Below are 20,574 nucleotides of genomic sequence, written 5' to 3' on the forward strand. Positions count from 1 at the left end.
CACTCTTGTTACCCAGGCTGGAGTGCAATGGCGCGATCTCGGCTCACAGCAACCTCCGCCTCCTGGGTTCAGGCAATTCTCCTGCCTCAGCCTCCTGAGTAGCTGGGATTACAGGCACGCGCCACCATGCCCAGCTAATTTTTTGTAGTTTTAGTAGAGACGGGGTTTCACCATGTTGACCAGGATGGTCTCGATCTCTTGACCTCGTGATCCACCTGCCTCGGCCTCCCAAAGTGCTGGGATTACAGGCTTGAGCCACCTCGCCCGGCGCTTAGATGGCATTTCTATGTCCCAACAGCCATCACTTGAGCTGTTCATAAACAGTGTCTAACTTGTGCTCAAAACAAAACATGACAGTCCCCCAGAATTCAGGGTCAGAGCAGCACCTTCCGAAAACCTACTCATAGACTTTACCGAGTTGCCCCGGGCTGAGGGCTGTCGGTATATGTTAGTGTTGGTCTGCACATTTTCAGGATAGGTAGAGGCTTTCTCCACCCGGAGAGAGAAGGCACAAGAGGTAACCGCTAAGAGACATTATCCCCAGATTTGAACTACCTCTAACTCTAGGGTCAGACAACGGATTGGCATTTGTGGCTGAAATAGTTCAGGACTCGACTGTTAAAGATAAAATGAAAATTACATACAGCTTATCAGCCAGGAAAAGTGGAGCACATGAACCAGACATTCAAACAGCTACTAAAAAAATTTTGCCAAGAAACACACCTGCAGTGGGATCAAGTCTTGCCCATGTTCCTCCTCCCACTCAGGTATACCCCCACAAAACAGACTAGGTATTTGCCCTATGAGACTCTGTTTGGCAGGCCACCCCCAATTATAAGTCAGATTAAGGGTGATCTCCATAAGTTAGGGGATATAACTTTAAGAAGACAAATGCAGGCTTTAGGCATGGCAATGCAAAAAGTACACAGCTAGGTGCAGGAAAAAATACCTATAAGCCTAACACAACCAGCACATTCTTTTAAACATGGGGACTCTGTTTAGGTCAAGAAATGGAACTCAACTTCTCTAGGACCCATATAGAATGGGCCCCATACTGTAATCTTGTCCACCCCACTGCTGTTGGAAGTTGCAGGTATTGTACCTTGGATCTATCAAAGTCGGCTAAAACCAGCAGTCCAGGACCAGTAGACCAGCCAACAGGATCCAGACCATCTGACCTGACACCACTCCAGAGGCTGGCCAGTCTACGCATGGCAAAAGCCTGAGGAAATCTGCAAGCCCTGTTCTAGTCACACAACTGGAAGCTGACTAGTCCATGCACGGCCGAAGTTTGAGGAGTCATCCAAATAAATGTGATTAGAAATCTTTAGTTTAATTGCTATCTTAGTGCTGTTAACTGTTTTATTGCTATGCTGTCATTTTTGTTAGTCTCTCTGCGCAAGGAGAGATTTATTCAGCCCCTGCTAAATATAGGGATGCTGTCCTTTGCTTTGCTGTTGCTAGTTCCTGTATCTACACAGGAGGAAGGGCAAACCATAAAAGGATGTCCACACTGCATGCATACTACTTGAATAAGGACTACAGCAGTTAAGACATTACTGTATTAGACATACAATGAATGTACAAGGACCCACCTAAAGACTTGTTGTATTTACAACCAGGTAACTTACTCAGTTTGTGACCCAGTAATAGCTAACCTTATGCCTGTTATGAGCCTAAGTATCCACCTAGGTTTGACGTTCAGATCAAGGAAGAGAACAGATGGAACCTTCTAAACTAAAGTAAATCCCCTCCTTCCTGAAAATAAGCTATAAATTTATACTTTAATTTCTGTCAAGTGACATTCACAAGTACAGCTCCCCCCGCAATCACTAACTCTGCAGGTTTCTCCGCTGCCTGTCACAGAACTAGGTGTTTGTCCCCTGCATGTTAGGGAACAACATGCTAGAACTGTCCAACATGGTCCAGTAACCAGTGACAACCAAGGCAGGTCATGGTTATAAAAACAGTTTCCCCTTTTCTACTGAAACCAAACTGTAAAGTAAGCAGCTGCCACCCTGCAACTCTTTCAATTCTCAAGCCAGACCTATATATATGGATGACAGGTAACTAACTGTATGACAATATACATAGACGTTCAGAGAGTCATTTTGCAAATTGCAAAACAAATAAACAAACAAACAAAAAAAACAAACCTCAACTCCCTCCCATTCAGCAACAATCCCAGGCATTCAAGTCATTCTATAAGAATATCAACCAAGAAATGCCCGAACCCCCTCCTGCAGCCAGTAACCTGTTAGCTCAATTGGCCAAAAATATAGCCAGCAATCTAGGAGTCTCCTCCTGTTGTTACGTCTGTGAATAAACCAATATAGGAAATCAATGGCATAGGAAGCAAAAGAGTTAATGCCTCAAGAAAACTTTACCCTAACTCTCGCCTGCCCCCTCTCGGAGCCAAGGCTCAAATGCTCAAGCATTTGGCTCTTAAAATCTTCTATCACAGGGATATACTGCATTGCCCGCTGGGAAAAAACCTTCACCAACCCAGTTAAGGAATTAGTTTGCTTAGAAAGCAATATTATAATAAAACAAACAAACAAACAAAAAACCTCTGTGGCAAGCCAAGAACAAGCAAGGTAACAGTACCACCAATTTGGCACACTACAACCCATCTTCTTGCTTCCCTTCTCTGAACTACTCCCGGCACCAACTAGAAGCAACTAATAGCTGGCAAACGCCCTCTGGCCTCTATTGAATCTGTGAGCAATACTGAAACTGTGGGCAATGAGCTTATCGGCGGGTACCTGCCAACTGGACGGGCCTGCATACTAAGGTCGATAAGACCATCTTTCTTCCTACTCCCACTGCAGGAAGGAAAGACTCTTAGGTCCACCATTTATAATAAAATCAAAGAAAAAAAACAGACATAAACATCAAAAGAGACATAAAAATAAGAGACTGGGAAGACACTAACTGGCCCCCTGAGAAAATAATTCAATATATAGGCCAGCCATCTGGGCACAGAATGGATCATGAGGATACCAAACCCCAATTTACATGCTTGACCGCATCATAAGGTTACAAGCAGTACTTAAAATCATTACTAATAAAACAGCAAATGCTTTAGATCTGTTAGCCCAGCAATCCAGAAAGATAAGGAATGCAATTTACCAGAATGGGCTGGCTTTAAACTATCTCCTTACTCAGGAAGGAGAAGTATGTGAAAAGTTAAACCTAACTAACTGTTGCTTAAAAATCAATAAGAATAAAAAAGCTATCATGGAAATGACTGCAAAAATTGTTCATGTCCCAGTTCAGTCTTAGAAACTGGGATGGTCTCCAGATTCCCTTTTCAAAGGTTGGTTTTCATCCTTTGGTGGTTGTAAAACTAATAGAGGCGGTCCTGGCTATACTACAGAGTTTCTTAATACTCCCTTGCCTCTTACCTCTTATTATTAAAAGCATTCAGTCCACTATAGCGGTTTCAGTAGACAAAACAACTGCAACCCGACTGATGGCTCCAATGAAGTATCAGTCTTTGCCTACAACAAAAGACCCACCCTGTCATAAAGAACTAAATAGAAGTGATGCTTTCTATTGAGTTTCACTCAAACGAAGCATCAAAGTGGGGAATGAGGCAGAGAAATAAAATAATAAAAAAATAAAGTCACAGGCTGGGTGTAGTGGCTCATGCCTGTAATCTCAGCACCTTGGGAGGCTGAGGTGGGTGGATCACAAGGTCAGGAGTTCGAGACCAGCGTGGCCAACATGGCAAAATCCCGTTTCTACTAAAAATACAAAAATTAGCTGGGTGTGGTGGTGGGTGCCTGTAATCCCAGCTGCTCAGGAGGCTGAGGCAGGAGAATTGCTTGAACCCTGGGAGGTGGAGGTTGCAGTGAGCTGACATCACGCCACTGCACTCCAGCCTGGGCGACAGAGCAAGACTCCATCTCAAAATAAATAAATAAATAAAAATAAAGCCACATAAAAGTAAGTTCTTTGTGTCAGACTGAAGACAGCCTACAAGCCCCGGCTCTGCAGAAGCTTTGGTAACATTATCTCAGAAACCAGAGCTCAAGGAAATGTGCTCTAAAAACGTTCCCAATACTCCCTCACCACCTGGAGGAAAGCATAAATTTTCTCCCACATCCCTACCCTGATAATACAAGTAAGCCTAAAAGTTTATAGATATCTGTTTCCTGTGTATTGTAAACCTGTTTTGTATCTAAATGACACAGGGAAAGCCATGAGAAATATCCAAACAGGACAGTACTGTAAACATCAAAGAAAAAGTCAAGGAAATAAATCTATACAGAGCCCTGCAGGACTGCTCTGAACTGGCCTAAGCTCAAGATAAGGCCACTTGGCCCACATACCAAGAGTCATGTGTAAGCCTGATACTGTAGTAATTAACTGCTTTTGTTCTCGCTTCTGTAAGCATGCTCTTTTTGTGCCCTTAAGTGTATAAAACGCACTTGATCTCTGTCCAATCCTCAAACTTTTCTAGATTCAAATACACTGAGCCAGTGTTCATCTGAAATAAATCCTCCTGTAACCTCATCGGTCTCTCCAGTTCCCTAATTTCCCACAACACAACAGGGACAATTATAGTCAACAACAATTTATTGTGCATTTAAAAATAACCAAAAGAGTAAATTGGATTGTTTGTAACACAAAGGATAAATGCTTGAAGTGACAGATATCCTATTTACCCTGATGTGATTATTATTCACTATACGCCTGTATCAAAATACCTCATGTACCTCATAACCTCATAAATGTATATCTCCTAAATGTATACACCTACTATATAGCTACAAAAACTAAAAATTAAAAAAAACAATCAACAAAGAATCCTATATTTAGGAAACTTATCTTTCAGAAACAAAGGTGATTACATTAGGTGAAAGGAGCCAGACAGAAAAGGTCACATATTTTTATATATATATATATATATATGTATATTTATATATATAAATAATATATATATATGTGTGTGTGTATATATATATATATATACACACGCACCTACACACATATGAAATATTCAGAATAGATAATATATCCAGAATAGGTAAATCCATAGAAACAGAATGCAGATTGAGGGTTGCCAGGACTAGGAGGAAGAGAGGAAGCAGATGCTTATTGGGTATGGGGTTTTATTTTAGGGTGATAAAAACGTTATGGAACCAGATAGAGGTGGTGGCTGCACAAGTTGTCAATGTACTAAAGGCCACTGAATTGTAGAATGATTAATTTTTAATATGTGTGTGAATTTCAGATAAAAAAATAAGGTGAAATAAACAAAAACCAAGAAGTCAATGCTAGCAGACTGGCCACATAAGAAACACTAAAGGAAGTTATTCAGATTGAAAGGAATTAACGAAAAACAATGAAAATCCACATGAAAAAATGAAGAGCTCCAATAAAGCACTAAGCAGAATGCAGAGCACACAGTAGGCTCCATAAGTATATATCAGCTGAATTAATTTCTTTTTCTTAGGTACTCTGCCCAACATTTCTGGAGAAGCGAGTCTTTTACTTGTAGATGAAAACTTAATATGGTAACAAAGGAACAAACATGTGATAATTTTCCTCTGTGGGCTAATTTTCTTTATCAATGCACTTTATCACCAAGAATATCTTGAGACTTTCCATGGCCTTATTTTATACTACCTTGGACTCTACTCAGCACTCATAGGCTCCAAACATGTTTAACAGCATACTAGTTTTGAAATACATTTTCATGTATATTTCCTTACACCTCATACCTTTTCTCTGACTTCATTGAAAAAGGAAAGACAGAGGAGAAGATGAAAGGGAAAAATCCTCTCCTTCCTCTTACAGGCCTGGACTAGAGAAAAACGGCCATGAAGGTAGGGAGGTAAGCAGTTTATGTGCCTAGAACTCCCCACACTCCAAGGCATGAGTGTGAAATGGGAGAGAGGCAGTGAGTTAAGTGGAAGAGTGCCATGTTAAACTGGGAGAATAACTTCTAAGTAGCGTTCAGTTCCCATGTAGCACAGACCTTGAGTAGGATGAAATGGAGTCATTCCAGAAGGCAAGATGAGGCTGGGTGTGGCTCACGTCTATAATCCCAATATTTTGGGAGCCTGAGGCAGGAGGATTGCTTGGGCCTAGGAGTTAGAGATCAGCATGGGCAACATAGTGGGACCTTGTCTCTACAAATTTTTATTATTTTTAATTATTCAGGCATGGGGGCATGTGCCTGTACTCCCAGTTGCTTGGGTGGCGAAAGGCGGGAGGATTGCTTGAACCCAGCGGGCAGAGGTTGCAGTGAGCTGAGATTGTGCCACTGCACTCCAGCCTGGATGACAGAACAAGACCTTTTTCCAAAAAAAAAAAAAAAAAAAAAAAGGCAAGATTATCCTACATACTGTGGGATATAGGGGACCCAGGAACCATCTGGGAAGCATGACAAATTCAGAGAGATCTACAGAGATAGCAAGAACCAAAGGGGGCCAGTTCATAAAGAGGGGTCCTTGGACCATCACTGAACTGTGAAATACACCATAAATTCATCAGCCACTGAATGCCCAGAAAAAGGAGCTAGCTAAATCGGATTCAGTTGACCACATCCAGCACATACCCAAGCTATGAATATCTTCCCTGGTATCTTAAACACCACCTTACTAGAGAAGAGGGATACAGAGGAGAATCTGAATGACTAAATAATTACCAGGAGAACAATATGCTGATTGAACTAAGTTTTGAATCAGACTGCATTAAAATTAGCCTTTTCATTTTATCAATCAGTACTCACAGGAGTTAGCAGAGCGAATTTAGAAACATTCTGGACCTCTTGGAGCTTAGATTCTACTTTGGGGACACGGAAATTTTTAAGCAAGTGAATAAGTGAGATAAAATGTGATATTGATGAGTTAAGAAAATGCAATAAATGTAAGGCTTATAGAATGAGTCCAAAACTTGACTCTGAATTTCATAATCAAAGACAACCTTGAGGAGAATGACATTTCAGCAACCTGAATGATGAGAAAGAAACAGTCATATAAATATTTAGGATAGGAGCATTTAAAACCATCAGAGATCCCGACGCAGGATAAACTTGGTCTGTTCAAAGAGGGGAAAGGTTAATAAGGCTGCAACACAGTGAATGACGGAGAGTGTAGCACAAGATCATGGTAAAGACATGGGCAGAGGCATACCAAGAAGGGCTTTGTAAGGGACATTATTCCACATGTAAAGGGAAGCCACTAGATGGCATTAAGCAGAGAAGTCATAATAATACCTTAGGTTTAAATGATCACTTTGGTTGTTCTATGGAGAATGGGCTATAGAGAGTCAGGAGTGGATACCAGGAGATTAGCAGGCATTTATCAAAGTAGTCTCAGGTAAGAAATGAAGTGACGTGGATTATAAGATCCATGGAAATGTTGATTAGAGAATAGATCTGAGAAATGATTAACCTATTTTCAACCGAAATCTGATGGTTAACAACAATAACAAAAAATCTTATTTGCATTTCATTAATCATACATGCAGCTGAGGCTACAGAGGACGGGGTTGAGAACACAGGCTTCACAGTCATACTGCTTGGACTGAACTCTACAACCTTAAGCAAGTTTCTTAATCTTTCTGGGCTTGTTTCTCCACTCATGAAACAAATGGTAATAATAATATTCAGCAATGAGATTAACTGAACTATAACTAGATGCAACAATTTAACATGGATAAATCTCACCAACATAATATTAAACAAAAGAAGCCAGACATAGAATATACAGATTAAATACACGGATAAAGTTAAAAGACAAGACAAAGTTAAAGTTAAAAGACAAGCAGAAACAATTTATAGTGATAAAAGTTGAACACTCCTACGGCAGGGTGATAACTAGGAAGGTATAGAAAAGTTATCCTAGAGTGCTAGGGTAATTCTGTATTTCTTCATCGAGTACGTGTGCTGTTACACAGGTGTGTTCATTTTGAAAATAAACTGAGTGTGCCTGAAGAAGAAACTAGAGATATACAGAAGCTGGTAGATAAAAATACATAGTAGGCTGAGCACGGTGGCTCATGCCTGTAATCTCAGCTTTGGGAGGCTGAGGCAGGCAGATCACCTGAGGTCAGGAGTTGGAGACCAGCCTGGCCAACACGGTGAAGCCCCATCTCTACTAAAAATACAAAGTTAGCTGAGCATGGTGGTGAGCACCCGTAATCCCAGGTACTCAGGAGGCTGAGGCAGAAGAATTGCTTGAACCTGGGAAGCAGAGGTTGCAGTGAGCCAAGATTGAGCCACTGCACTCCAGCCTGGGAAACAAAGTGAGACTCAAAAAAAAACAAACAAACAAAAAAAACAAAACAACAAAACACAGTCAAAGAAACATACATCTCAGAAGAGTAAAACTTTGAGCTGAGGGTAAAAAGTCAAATTTATGTTTAATATCTGTGAGTGTAGGATAAATCAGAAAGAAAGCCACAAGTATTCATAGAATATCAAATGTACTAAGTGGTGTTCTAGGTGCTGGAGATACAGCAATAAACGAAGTAAAACACACTCTGCTCACATTCTAGTCATTAAAATTTTAAGAATTTACCAGAAATGATTACTTTACAGTGCAGCTCAATCAGCAGCAAATGCCCACTGAAAAAGATTATTACATAGTCATCTGAAAGACACACATCCCACCTCTTTCTTAAGATAGTCTAGTTTTCTCTTTTTAAATTTATGGGCTGGGTATGGTGGCTCACCCCTATAATCCCAGCACTTAGGGAGGCCAAGGCAGGTGGATCACTTCAGATCAAGAGTTTAAGATCAGCCTGGCCAACATGGTGAAATCCCATCTGTACTAAAAATACTAATCAATCAATCAATAGGCCAGGTGTGGTGGTGGGTGCTTGTAATCTCAGCTACAAGGCAGGCTGAGGTAGGAGAATCACTTGAACCCAGGAGGCTGGAGGTTGCATGAGCCGAAATCATGCCACTGTACTCCAGCTTGGGCAACAGAGTTAGACTCCATCTCAAAAAATAAAGGAATAAGTAAATAAATACATTTATGTATCACATGCAGAGAGAAATGTGGTAAAATGGACTAATCGTAAGCATACAATCTGATAGATTTGTATACATTTATAGACATGGGTACCTACCAGTAAGTCAAAATATAGAACACTTTCAGCCCTCCAGATTTCTTCACGCCATTTCACAGTAAATACTCTCTCAGAGGTAACCAGTATTCTGACTTCTTTCAAAATAGATTAGTTTTGCCCGTTTTCAACTTTATATAAATAGAATCCTATGAAATATAATTTTTTGTTTCTGGCTTCTTTCATTCTGTGTTAGTGTAATCTATCCATGTTGGTTGTTGTGTGTAGCAGTTATGTGTTCTTTTTTATTGTTAAGTAGTATTCTACCATGTGAAATACTATAATTTATTCCTTTTTCTTTTTTTTTTTTTTTTTTTGAGACTGAGTTTCGCTCTTGTTACCCAGGCTGGAGTGCAATGGCGCGATCTCGGCTCACCGCAACCTCCGCTTCCCGGGTTCAGGCAATTCTCCTGCCCCAGCCTCCTGAGTCGCTGGGATTACAGGCACGCGCCACCATGCCCAGCTAATTTTTTGTATTTTTAGTAGAGACGGGGTTTCACCATGTTGACCAGGATGGTCTCGATCTCTTGACCTCGTGATCCACCCGCCTCGGCCTCCCACAGTGCTGGGATTACAGGCTTGAGCCACCGCGCCCTGCCCTCCTTTTTCTTTTAATGTTCATTTGCATTCTTTCTAAGGGCTGGGCTATTGTGATAGTTACACTTTGTTTTATCTTTGATGGAAAGAGAACATCAAAAAAGCTACGTTTATCAACTATAAGAAGTAACACTAAAATGTTTTCATTGACCTAGGTATCAATGAAAAGCTTATTTCTGTTAGAAAATGTTAATTTTTTTATTGTTACATACAATGAAAATTTTTTAACAAATTTTTGCTATGGTGAAGCCCAGCTTTAATCTCTCTGAATGCATTTCATAAAATAACCACATTTTAACTCTTCCCTAATTTTAATCATTCAACTCTGTTTCCCCCCAAAATATGTTTCATGTATATAGGCCTTTATAATTTACTGTATGAATTACTGCAATCCCCTTAAATTACAACAGAGAATAAGGCAAGAAACAAATATAGTATTTAATATTTACCTGGGACTCAGTCATTTCCTCTTCTTTCTGGGAAGGGATGGAGCTTGCAGAGGTAGAGCTGGGGAAGAGAATAGAAGTCATTAAAATAAGCCTGTCTTGTAGTTTCAGAAACATGCATGCACAGGGTGGATTAAAGGTCACCCTGTAATGGAATGATAATTACATCTATCAGAAATGCCAAGAATATTCACACCACAAAGGTGCTAATAGGTGTAAGGATGACTGAAATAATCATGCAGAGCTTAGGTGTAGGGTGATTTGAAATGGGTGCAAATGTGGGATCTCTGTATCAAAGAATACATGTAGCATCATGAAAGCATATATCCAGGAAAATTATGAAATTGACAAAACATCTTAAGTATTTTAATGTATTGAAACATTTAAGACAGTAATAATTAGCAATTAAGAAAGAATTAAGTAGCCATTTATAAGAAATTAAAATGTGATATAATTATATCTTGAGGAACAAATAAAAAGTATGTATGTGTGAGTAATGTGTGTCGGAGGTAAGGATGGTAAGAGAATTAAATCTGTACTTTTCCCTAGCCAGAGCAATCAGACAAGAGAAAGAAAGAAATGACATCCAGGTAGGCATGGTGGCTCACGCCTGTAATCTCAGCAGTTTAGGAGGCCGAGGCAGGCAGATCATGAGGTCAGGAGTTTGAGACCAGCCTGGCCAATATGGTAAAATTACAATCTCTACTAAAATTACAAAGATTAGCTACTCGGGAGGCTGATGCAGAAGAATCGCTTGAACCCAGGAGGTGGAGGTTGCAGTGAGCTGAGATTGTGCCACTACACTCCAGCCTAGGCAACAGAGCAAGACTCCATCTCAAAAAAAAAAAAAGGAGGGGGAGGCACATCCAAATCAGTAAAAAGGAAGTCACACTGTTGCTGTTGCTGCTGACATAATTGTATACCTAGAAAACCCTAAAGATTCATCCCCAAAGCTCCTAGAACTGGTAAACGAATTCAGCAATTTCAGGATACAAAATTAATGTACACAAGTCAGTAGCCCTGCTATACGCCAAGAACAAACAAGCTGAGAATCAAATCAATAACTCAACCCGTTTTATAATAGCTGCAAAAAAAATAAAATACTTAGGAATGCACTTAACCAAGAAGGTAAAAGACCTTTATATGGAAAACTACGAAACACTGCTGCAAGAAATTACAAATGACACAGACAAATGGAAACACATCCCATGCTCATGGATGGGGAGAATCAATATTGTGAAAATGACCATAGTGTCAAAAGCAATCTACAAATTCAATGCAGTTCTCATCAAAATATCACAATCATTCTACAGACAGAACTAGAAAAAACAATGCTAACATTCATATGGAACCAAAAAAGATCCTATATAGCCAAAGCAAGACTAGGCAAAAAGAACAAATCTGAAGGCATTCTATTACCCGACTTCAAACTATACTATAAGACTATAGTCACCAAAACAGCATGGTATTGGTATGAAAACAGCCATATAGACCAATGGGAACAGAATAGAAAACCCAGAAATAAAGCTAAATATTTACAGTCAACTTATCTTTGACAAAACAAACAAAAACATAAAGTGGGGAAAGGACACCCTATTTAACAAATGGTGCTGGGATAACTGGCAAGCCATATGCAGAAGAATGAAACTGGATCCTCATCTCTCAACTTATACAAAAATCAACTCAAGATAAATCAAAGACTTAGATTTAATACCTGAAACCATAAAAATTCTAGAAGATAACATTGGAAAAACCCTTGGAGACGATGGCTTAGGTAAAGACTTCACAACCAAGAACCCAAAAGCAAACACAACAAAAACAAAGATAAATAGATGGAATTTAATTAAACTAAAAAGCTTCTGCACAGCAAAATAATCAGCAAAGTCAACAACCCACAGAGTGGGAGAAAATCTTCACAATCTATACATCCAACAAAGGATTAATACTCAGAATCTACAAGGAATTCAAACAAATCAGCAAGAAAAAAACAACTGCCTCAAAAAGTGGGCTAGGGGGCCGGGCATGGTGGCTTACACCTGTAATCCCAGCACTTTGGGAGGCCGAGATGGGCAGATCACAAGGTCAAGAGATTGAGACCATCCTGGCCAACATGGTGAAACCTGTGTCTACTAAAAAAAATACAAAAATTAGCTAGGCATAGTGGTGCATGCCTGTAGTCCCAGCTACTTGGGACACTGAGGCAAGAGAATTGCTTGAACCCGGGAGGTAGAGGTTGCAGTGAGCTGAGATCGCGCCACTGCACTCCAGCCTGGTGCCTGGCGACAGAGCGAGACTCTGCCTCAAAAAAAAAAAAAAAGAAAAAGAAAAAAAGTGGGCTAGGGACACGAATAAACAATTCTCCAGAGAAGATATACAAATGGCCAAGAAACATATGAAAAAATAGTCAACATCACTAATTATCAGGGAAATGCAAATCATAACCACAATGTGATACCACTTTACTCCTGCAATAATGGCCATAATTAAAAAAATCAAAAAACAATAAATGCTGGCATGGATGTGGTGAAAAGGGAACACTTTTATACTGTTGGTAGGAATGTAAACTAGTATAACCACCATGGAAAACAGTGTGGAGATTCCTTAAAGAACTAAAAGTAGATCTACCATTTGATCGAGCAATCCCACTCCTCTGTATCTACTCAGAGGAAAAGTGATTATGAGAAAAAGATATTTTCACATGCATGTTTACAGTAGCGCAATTCACGACTGAAAAATATATATATATAAAGGGACAAAATAACGGCATAAAAACAAGAGTGAATTTTACTGTATACAAATAGAATTCAACCAGGATGTAAATTCTGGGAGGTGTAATCTAAAATGGAATGTAGAATATGACACATTAACCTAACTGTACTATGCAAGAGGTTTATTGCAGATTCTTTGGCATTTTCTACTTAAGATAATCATGTTTGCAAACAGAAACAGTTATATTCCTTCCTTTTCAATCTTTATGTCTTTTATGTCCTTCTCTTCCCTTGCTGTACTGGCTAGGACTTTCAGAACAATAGTGCATATCATAATAGTAGTAAGAGAGGGCATCCTTGCATTGTTTTGTCTTAGAGATAAAGCATTCAGTATCTCACCATTAACTATAATGTGGCTCTAGGTTTTTTGAAGATGCCCTTTGGTAAAGGTGTTCACTTCTATTCTTAGTTTGCTGAGGAGCTGTTTTTCATCGTTAATGTGAATGAATGGTGACTTTTGCCAAGTGCTTTTCCGCATCTAATGAGATAATAGTCGTGTTTATTTTCTTATTACAGTCAACTATAGTAACTGATTTTCAAAAGATGAACTGGAAATTCATCTCATATTCTCAAGATGAACCCTATTGTGATATCCTTTTTCCATATTGCTTAATTCCCCCATATATTGTTGACAATTTTGTTTCTAACTCCGTAAGGAATACTAGTCTCCAGTTTTCTTGTAATATCTTTGGCTTTGGTATCTGGGCAAAGCTGGCCTAATAAAATGAGTTGAAAACGTTCCTCCTCTTGTATATTCTGGAAAAGTCTGTATAGAATAGTTAGAATTTCTTCCTTATATGTTTGGTATTTCACCTGGGAAATTATCAGGGTGTGGAGTTTCCATCTTGGAAGGTTTTTAATCACAAATTCAATTTCATTAATAGATACATAACTATTCAGGTTCTTTTTTTTTTTTTTTTTTTTTTTTTTTCTTTTATAGTTGTAGTCTTTTTCTTGTCCCAGCGTGGAGTGCAGTGGTGCGGTGTCGGCGCCCCGCAACCTCCGCCTCCTGGGTTCAGGCAATTCTCCTGCCTCAGCCTCCTGAGTAGCTGGGATTACAGGCACGCGCCACCAGGCTCAGCTGATTTTTTGTATTTTTAGTAGAGACGGGGTTTCACCATGTTGACCAGTATGGTATCGATCTCTTGACTTCGTGATCCACCCGCCTCGGCCTCCCAAAGTGCTGGGATTACAGGCGTGAGCCACCGCGCCCGGCCCAGGTTATTTCTTATTGCTTGAATTTTGGTAGTTTATGTCTTTCAAAAAATTTGCCCATTCATCCAAGTTGTCAAATTCACAGAATGGAGTTGTCTGCAGTATTCTTTTATTATCCTGCTCAAATCTGTGCAAGTGAGTGTGATAACCCATCTTTTATTCCTGATATTAGCAATTTGTTTCTATTTTTAAACTTTTATTGATCTTTTCAAATAATAAGATTTTAGTTCACTGCTTTTTCTCTATTATTTTTGGTTTCAAATTTTATTGAATTAGGCTGTAATCTTTAATATCCCCTTCCTTTTATTTGCTTTGAGTTTACTTTGCTTTTTTCCCCCCCTCTAGTTTGTTAAGGTAGGTGTAGTAATAATTTTTCTTTTCTAATTATTTATAACATTTAATGCAACAAACTTCCCTTTAAGCTGCTTCCCACATATTTTGATGTGCTGCATTTCCATTTTCTTTCAAATTATTTTTAAATTTCCTATAATGTTTCCTCTTTGAAAATTTAGAAATCTGTTTAATTTTGAAATATTTGGAGACTTTCCAGATACCTGTTATTTACTTCTAGTTTTATTCTGCTATGTTCTGAAAACAGACTTTGAATGACTTTTATGTCTTTAAAATTTTTGAGATTTCTATTTTGGCTCCAAATATGATCTATGTTGGTGAATGTCCATGTGCACTTGAGGAAGACATGTATTCTGATGTTGTTTAGAGTGTTCTATAAATGTCACTGACATGTGAACATTTAAAAAATTGACAATTGGCCGGGCGCGGTGGCTCAAGCCTGTAATCCCAGCACTTTGGGAGGCCGAGGCGGGTGGATCGCGAGGTCAAGAGATCGAGACCATCCTGGTCAACATGGTGAAACCCCGTCTCTACTAAAAATACAAAAAATTAGCTGGGCATGGTGGTGCGTGCCTGTAATCCCAGCTACTCAGGAGGCTGAGACAGGAGAATTGCCTGAGCCCAGGAGGCGGAGGTTGCGGTGAGCCGAGATCGCGCCATTGCACTCCAGCCTGGGTAACATGAGTGAAACTCCATCTCAAAAAAAAAAAAAAAAAAAATTGACAATTGGCCAGGCGTGGTGGCTCAAGCCTGTAATCCCAGCACTTTGGGAGGCCGAGGCAGATGGATCACAAGGTCAAGAGATTGAGACCATCCTGGCCAACATGGTGAAACCCTGTCTCTACTAAAAATACAAAAATTAGCTGGGTGTAGTGGCGTGAGCCTGTAGTCCCAGCTACTTAGGAGGCTGAGGCAGGAAAATTGCTTGAACGCGGGAAGCGGAGGTTGCAGTGAGCCGAGATTGGGCCACTGCACTCCAGCCTGGCGTCAAAATGAGACTCTGTCTCAAAAAAAAAATAATTGACAATTAATACTTGAATGTTGGTTGATAATGTTATTTTGGAGTCTTCTGTAACCCTTCTGATATTCTGCTTTCATGTTCTTTTTTTTTTTTGAGACGGAGTTTCGCTCTTGTTACCCAGGCTGGAGTGCAATGGCACGATCTCGGCTCACCGCAACCTCCGCCTCCTGGGCTCAGGCAATTCTCCTGCCTCAGCCTCCTGAGTAGCTGGGACTACAGGCACACGCCACCATGCCCAGCTGATTTTTTGTATTTTTAGTAGAGACGCGGTTTCACCATGTTGACCAGGATGGTCTCGATCTCTTGACCTTGTGATCCACCCACCCTGGCCTCCCAAAGTGCTGGGATTACAGGCTTGAGCCACCGCGCCCGGCCTTGCTTTCATGTTCTATTGATTCCTGAAAGAGGAGTTTTAAGTCCCCAACTATAATTGTGCATGAGTCTATTCTCCTTTCAGTTCTATTAGTTTTTGCCTCATATATCTTGAAGCTATTGTTAGCTGAGTACACATTGATTGTTTTCTTTTCTTGCTAACCCCTTTATCATTATGCTTTTTCATCCCCAATTAAATCCCTTGCTCTAAACTTAGTCTAATATTAAAGTTGCTTCCTCATTTTTATTTTGGGGGGTGGTTAGTATTTTGTGATTTTTTTTTTCTATCATTTGTGTTTAATATACTTATTTACCTTTATATTTAAAATTGGTGTCTTGGGCTGCTCCACCTTGTAGTCAAGTAGTTAAAATGGGTTTCATGTAAAACAGCATTTAGATGAATCTTGCTCTTTTATTCAATGTGATAAGCTCTATCTATAACTGGCACATTTAGAATAATCATATTAAAATTGATTACTGATATAGCTGGATTACAATATACCATCTTCCTAGCTGTTTTATAGGCTCCTTTGTTCTTTTTCACCCTCCCTCCCCCACTTTTCTCCTTTGGTTTTGTTTAATTGTATACTTTTTATTATTCCATTTTATCTTCCACTTGGTCGTTGTGTATTGACCTTTTAATGTATTGTTGGATTTTATTTTCTAGTATTTTGTTGGGATTTTTGCATCCGTACTCACCAGGAATATTTTCCTTCAGTTTTCTTCTATCTCTCTTGCTTTGGTATCAGGTTAATGCTGACCTCACAAAATGAGTCTGGAACTGGTCCCTCTTCTTCAATATTATAAAGGATTTTGAGAAGGATTTCCAGTAATTCATTTTTAAATGTTTGGTAGAATTCACCAGTGAAGCTGTATGGTCCATGGCTCTCTGTTCGGAGGTTTTTGATTCCTGATTCAATCTCCACACTAGTTATAGGTCTGTTCGGACTTTCTATAATATTTCTTTGTGATCTAATCTTGGTGGTTTGTACACTTCTAGGAATTTATTTCTTCTAGGTTATCCAGTTTGTTGACATGGAATTGTTTAGTTATTTCTTTAGATCCTTCTTACTTCTGTGGCATCAGTTTTATTGTCTCTTCTTTCAATTCTGATTTTTATTTATTTGAGTCTTCTCTATTTTTTTCATAGTCTAGCCAAGGGTTTGTCAATTTATCTTTTCAAAATACCAACTGTTAGTTTCTATCACTTTTCTATTTAATTTATTTATGCTCTCATTTCCTTTATTTCCTTCCTTCTGCTAACTTTGGGCTTAGTTTGTTCTTCCATTTCTAATTCCTTGAGATGTAAAGTTGGTTGTTTATTTGAGATCTTTCTTCTTTTATCATGTAAGAGTTTATCCATATGAATTTACCTCTCAGTACTGCTTTTGCTGCAACTTATAAGTTTTGGTATATTGTGTTTTTGTTTGCCTCAAGGTATTTTCTAATTTTTTTACTTCTCCTTTGGCCCAACGTTTATTCAAAATTCTGTTCATTTCACCATGTTGGCAAGGATGGTCTCAATCTTTGACCTTGGGATCTGCCCACCTTGGCCTCCCAAAGTGCTGGGATTACAGGTGTGAGCCATAGCGCCTGGCCTATCCTTCTATCTCTCACCTTACTTCCTCTAATATTATATAACCCAGTAGTCCTTCAACCCCGTTAGGAGCTTCCATTCCTTCATTCTACTAATTTTTTACTGTCCTTCACTCTCTTCCTATCCTCACTTTTCCACTTACCTAGCCTAAAATCCACAGTGAAAACATCAGTCAATTCTCTTGCCAACTTAGACTCGTTTTGCTTCTCTCTCACATTACTCCTCTTTGCTTCATGAAACCAACATTGTGGTTAAATCCAAATCTCCTCCTAACCTGTCTGTGGCTGCAACTATGTGGATGACTACTGCGGGAGAAAAATCACACAACTACACAGAATAGGCTCCCTTTAAATTCATAAATACTAACATTAAGTGGGTCTTTAATGGTGCCTGAAAATCATAATTTCTCTATTCTCAGTCCAATCTCTGTGATTTTTTTCCCTTGCTCTTTTCTTTTTTTTTTTTTTTTTTTTGGAGACGGAGTTTCACTCATGTTACCCAGGCTGGAGTGCAATGGCGCGATCTCGGCTCACCGCAACCTCCGCCTCCTGGGTTCAGGCAATTCTCCTGCCTCAGCCTCCTGAGTAGCTGGGATTACAGGCACGCACCACCATGCCCAGCTAATTTTTTGTATTTTTAGTAGAGACGGGGTTTCACCATGTTGGCCAGGATGGTCTCGATCTCTTGACCTCGTGATCCACCCGCCTCGGCCTCCCAAAGTGCTGGGATTACAGGCATGAGCCACCGCGCCCGGCCATCCCTTGCTCTTTTCAAACCTTAGCACCTTCTCCACAAATCTCACTCTCTTCTGAGTCTCCTGCTAGGTACTTCACTATAAAGCTAAGGCAATCACAAATTTTCACCAACACATCTGCCCATCTACTTGTATCCGTGCCTGGGTACTTCTCCCTTCTCTCCTGTTATTACTATAGTCTAGCTCCAAGCTCAGGCAAACCTTGCCACTAGATCTGATTTGCTCTGGCTACTTAAGGACATTTTTATATTATCTGCTTTCTCTCCTGTATCATAGTTTCTTTCTCTCTCTTTGGATCACTTCAATCAATATGTAAACAGACCTACTGTGTATCTCTTAACTCCAGCTACCATTCCATTTTCACTTCTTCTATTTAGAAAAAAAACGAAAACAAAGACATCTTCTAGAGTTGTCTAGACTTGATATCTCCAATATTTTCTTTTCCAGTTCCCTCTCTGGCCTAAAATTCCATGGAAACTGCTTTCAGGGTCCCTAATAAATGAATTTCATATTGCCAAATTCCATGTTTTTTTCTCAGTCCTCATTTTATGTGGCCTCTCAGTAGCACCTGACACAATTCTTGTTAAAACACATTCTTCTCTTGGTTTCCAGAATATCATGCTCTCCTAGTTCTCCTTCAACGTTTCAGGCTAGTCCCTGTCAGTCTTTTTTGCTATTTCCTCCTTACTTCCCCGAGTTTGTAACATTGGAGTGACTCAGAGATCAGTCCTTTGCCTCTACCTTGCTCTATCTATTCTACCCTCTAAGTGATCTCCTTTAGTCTCGTGTTAAATATCATTTATATGCTGGTAATTCCCAAACATATGTCTCCATCCTGGATCTTAGATCTCTCTTTTGAACTTCATACTTGTATATCCAACTGATGACTTGATACCTCCACTTGAATGTCGAATGGGCATTCTCACATTTCACATACTATATTCCAAACTGAAATCTATTTCCCTACATTCTAAGTCAGTTTTTTCCCACATTGTTTCCCTTCTCAATTAATGACTGAGTTACTCATAAAACAATATTGTGTCACCTTGTCTCATTCACACTCTACCTCAGTTTGTCAGCAAATCACGGCAGCCCTACCTTTAAGTTATATCTAGCACATGACTACTTTTCATTATTTTTAGTACTCTGGTCCAGATCACCTATATCTGTTCCCTAAAGTACTACAATACAGTCATGTGCTGCATAACTATGTTTCAGCCAACAACAGATCACATATACAACAGTGGTCCTAAAAGATTTCAATGGAGCTAAAAAAAATTCCTATCACCTAATGGCATCATAGCCATCATAACGTCATAATACAATGCATCACACACATAACCTAGGTTTATATAAGTACACTCTATGATGTTTGTGATGATGCTAGTGTAAACAACCCTACTGCACTCCTAATAGTATAAAAGTATAGCACATACAATTGTATAGGGTATACAGTATTTGGTAATATTATTGATTATTGATCATGTGTATACTACATAATACTTGAAAATAATGGCCAGGTGTGGCAGCTCATGCCTATAATCCCAGCACTTTGGGAGGCTGAGGCCGGCGGATCATGAGGTCGAGAGATTGAGACCATCCTGGCTATGGTGAAACCCTATCTCTACTAAACTACAAAACATTAGCTGGGTGTGGTGACATATGCCTGTAGTCCCAGCTACTGGGGAGGCTGAGGCAGGAGAATCGCTTGAATCCAGGAGGTGGAGGCTGCAGTGAGCTGAGGTTGTGCCACTGCACTCCAACCTGGCAACAGAGTAAGACTCCATCTCAAAAAAAAAAAGAAAGAAAGAAAATAATAAACAACTGTTACTGCCGTATGTATTTACTATACTTTTTATTGATATTTACACCTCTCTAAAGTTATTTTTTAAAGTTATTAAACTTATTTTAAAAAATTTACAGTATACTATTTATTGTTATTTATACCTCCCTACTTATTTTTAAAAAGTGAATTGTAAAACAGCCTCAAGCAGGTCCTTCAGGAGGTATTCCAGAAGACATTGTCATAGGAGATAACAATGCACGTTTATTGTTCCATGCATGTTCTGTGCATGTGGAGTGCCCCTGAAGACCTTCCAGTGGAACAAGACGTGACGGTGGAAGACAGTGATATTGATGGTTCTGACCCTGTGCAGGCCTAGGCTAATGTGTGTGTTTATGTCTTAGTTTTTAGCAAAAATGTTTCAAAAGTGAAAACATTTTTAATAGAAAAAAGCTTATAAAGGTATGAAGAAAATATTTTTGTACACTTGTACAACATGTTTGTGTTTTAAGCTAAGTATTATTATAAAAGACAAAAAAGGTTAAAAATTTTTAAAGTTTATAAAGTAAAATAGTTATAGTAA

General features: G+C 39.3%; 1 protein-coding gene and 1 long non-coding RNA gene across 4 annotated transcripts in view; one reads left to right on the top strand and one right to left on the bottom strand.

The window, feature by feature from the left end:
• Positions 1-20,574, bottom strand: part of ZNF569 (zinc finger protein 569) — a 64,631-nt gene that overhangs the window by 39,031 nt on the left and 5,026 nt on the right. For 2 of the 3 annotated variants that reach the window (XM_032248971.1, XM_032248972.1), the window contains exon 3: positions 10,134-10,191. In XM_032248971.1, the coding sequence (XP_032104862.1) occupies positions 10,134-10,148 (15 nt within the window). In that variant the 5' untranslated portion in view covers positions 10,149-10,191. Of the gene's footprint in view, positions 1-10,133; positions 10,727-20,574 lie in introns of those variants that run through there. The other variant, XM_032248969.1, reaches the window with a different exon arrangement.
• LOC116530719 lies at positions 2,728-11,487 on the top strand. Its single transcript, XR_004260111.1, has 3 exons — positions 2,728-2,738; positions 5,907-5,911; positions 11,259-11,487. It is a non-coding gene; the product is annotated as an uncharacterized LOC116530719 (long non-coding RNA).

This window comes from Sapajus apella, unplaced genomic scaffold (assembly GCF_009761245.1).
Source record: "Sapajus apella isolate SASKATOON/1434 unplaced genomic scaffold, GSC_monkey_1.0 scaffold68, whole genome shotgun sequence".
NCBI classification, from domain to species: domain Eukaryota; kingdom Metazoa; phylum Chordata; class Mammalia; order Primates; family Cebidae; genus Sapajus; species Sapajus apella.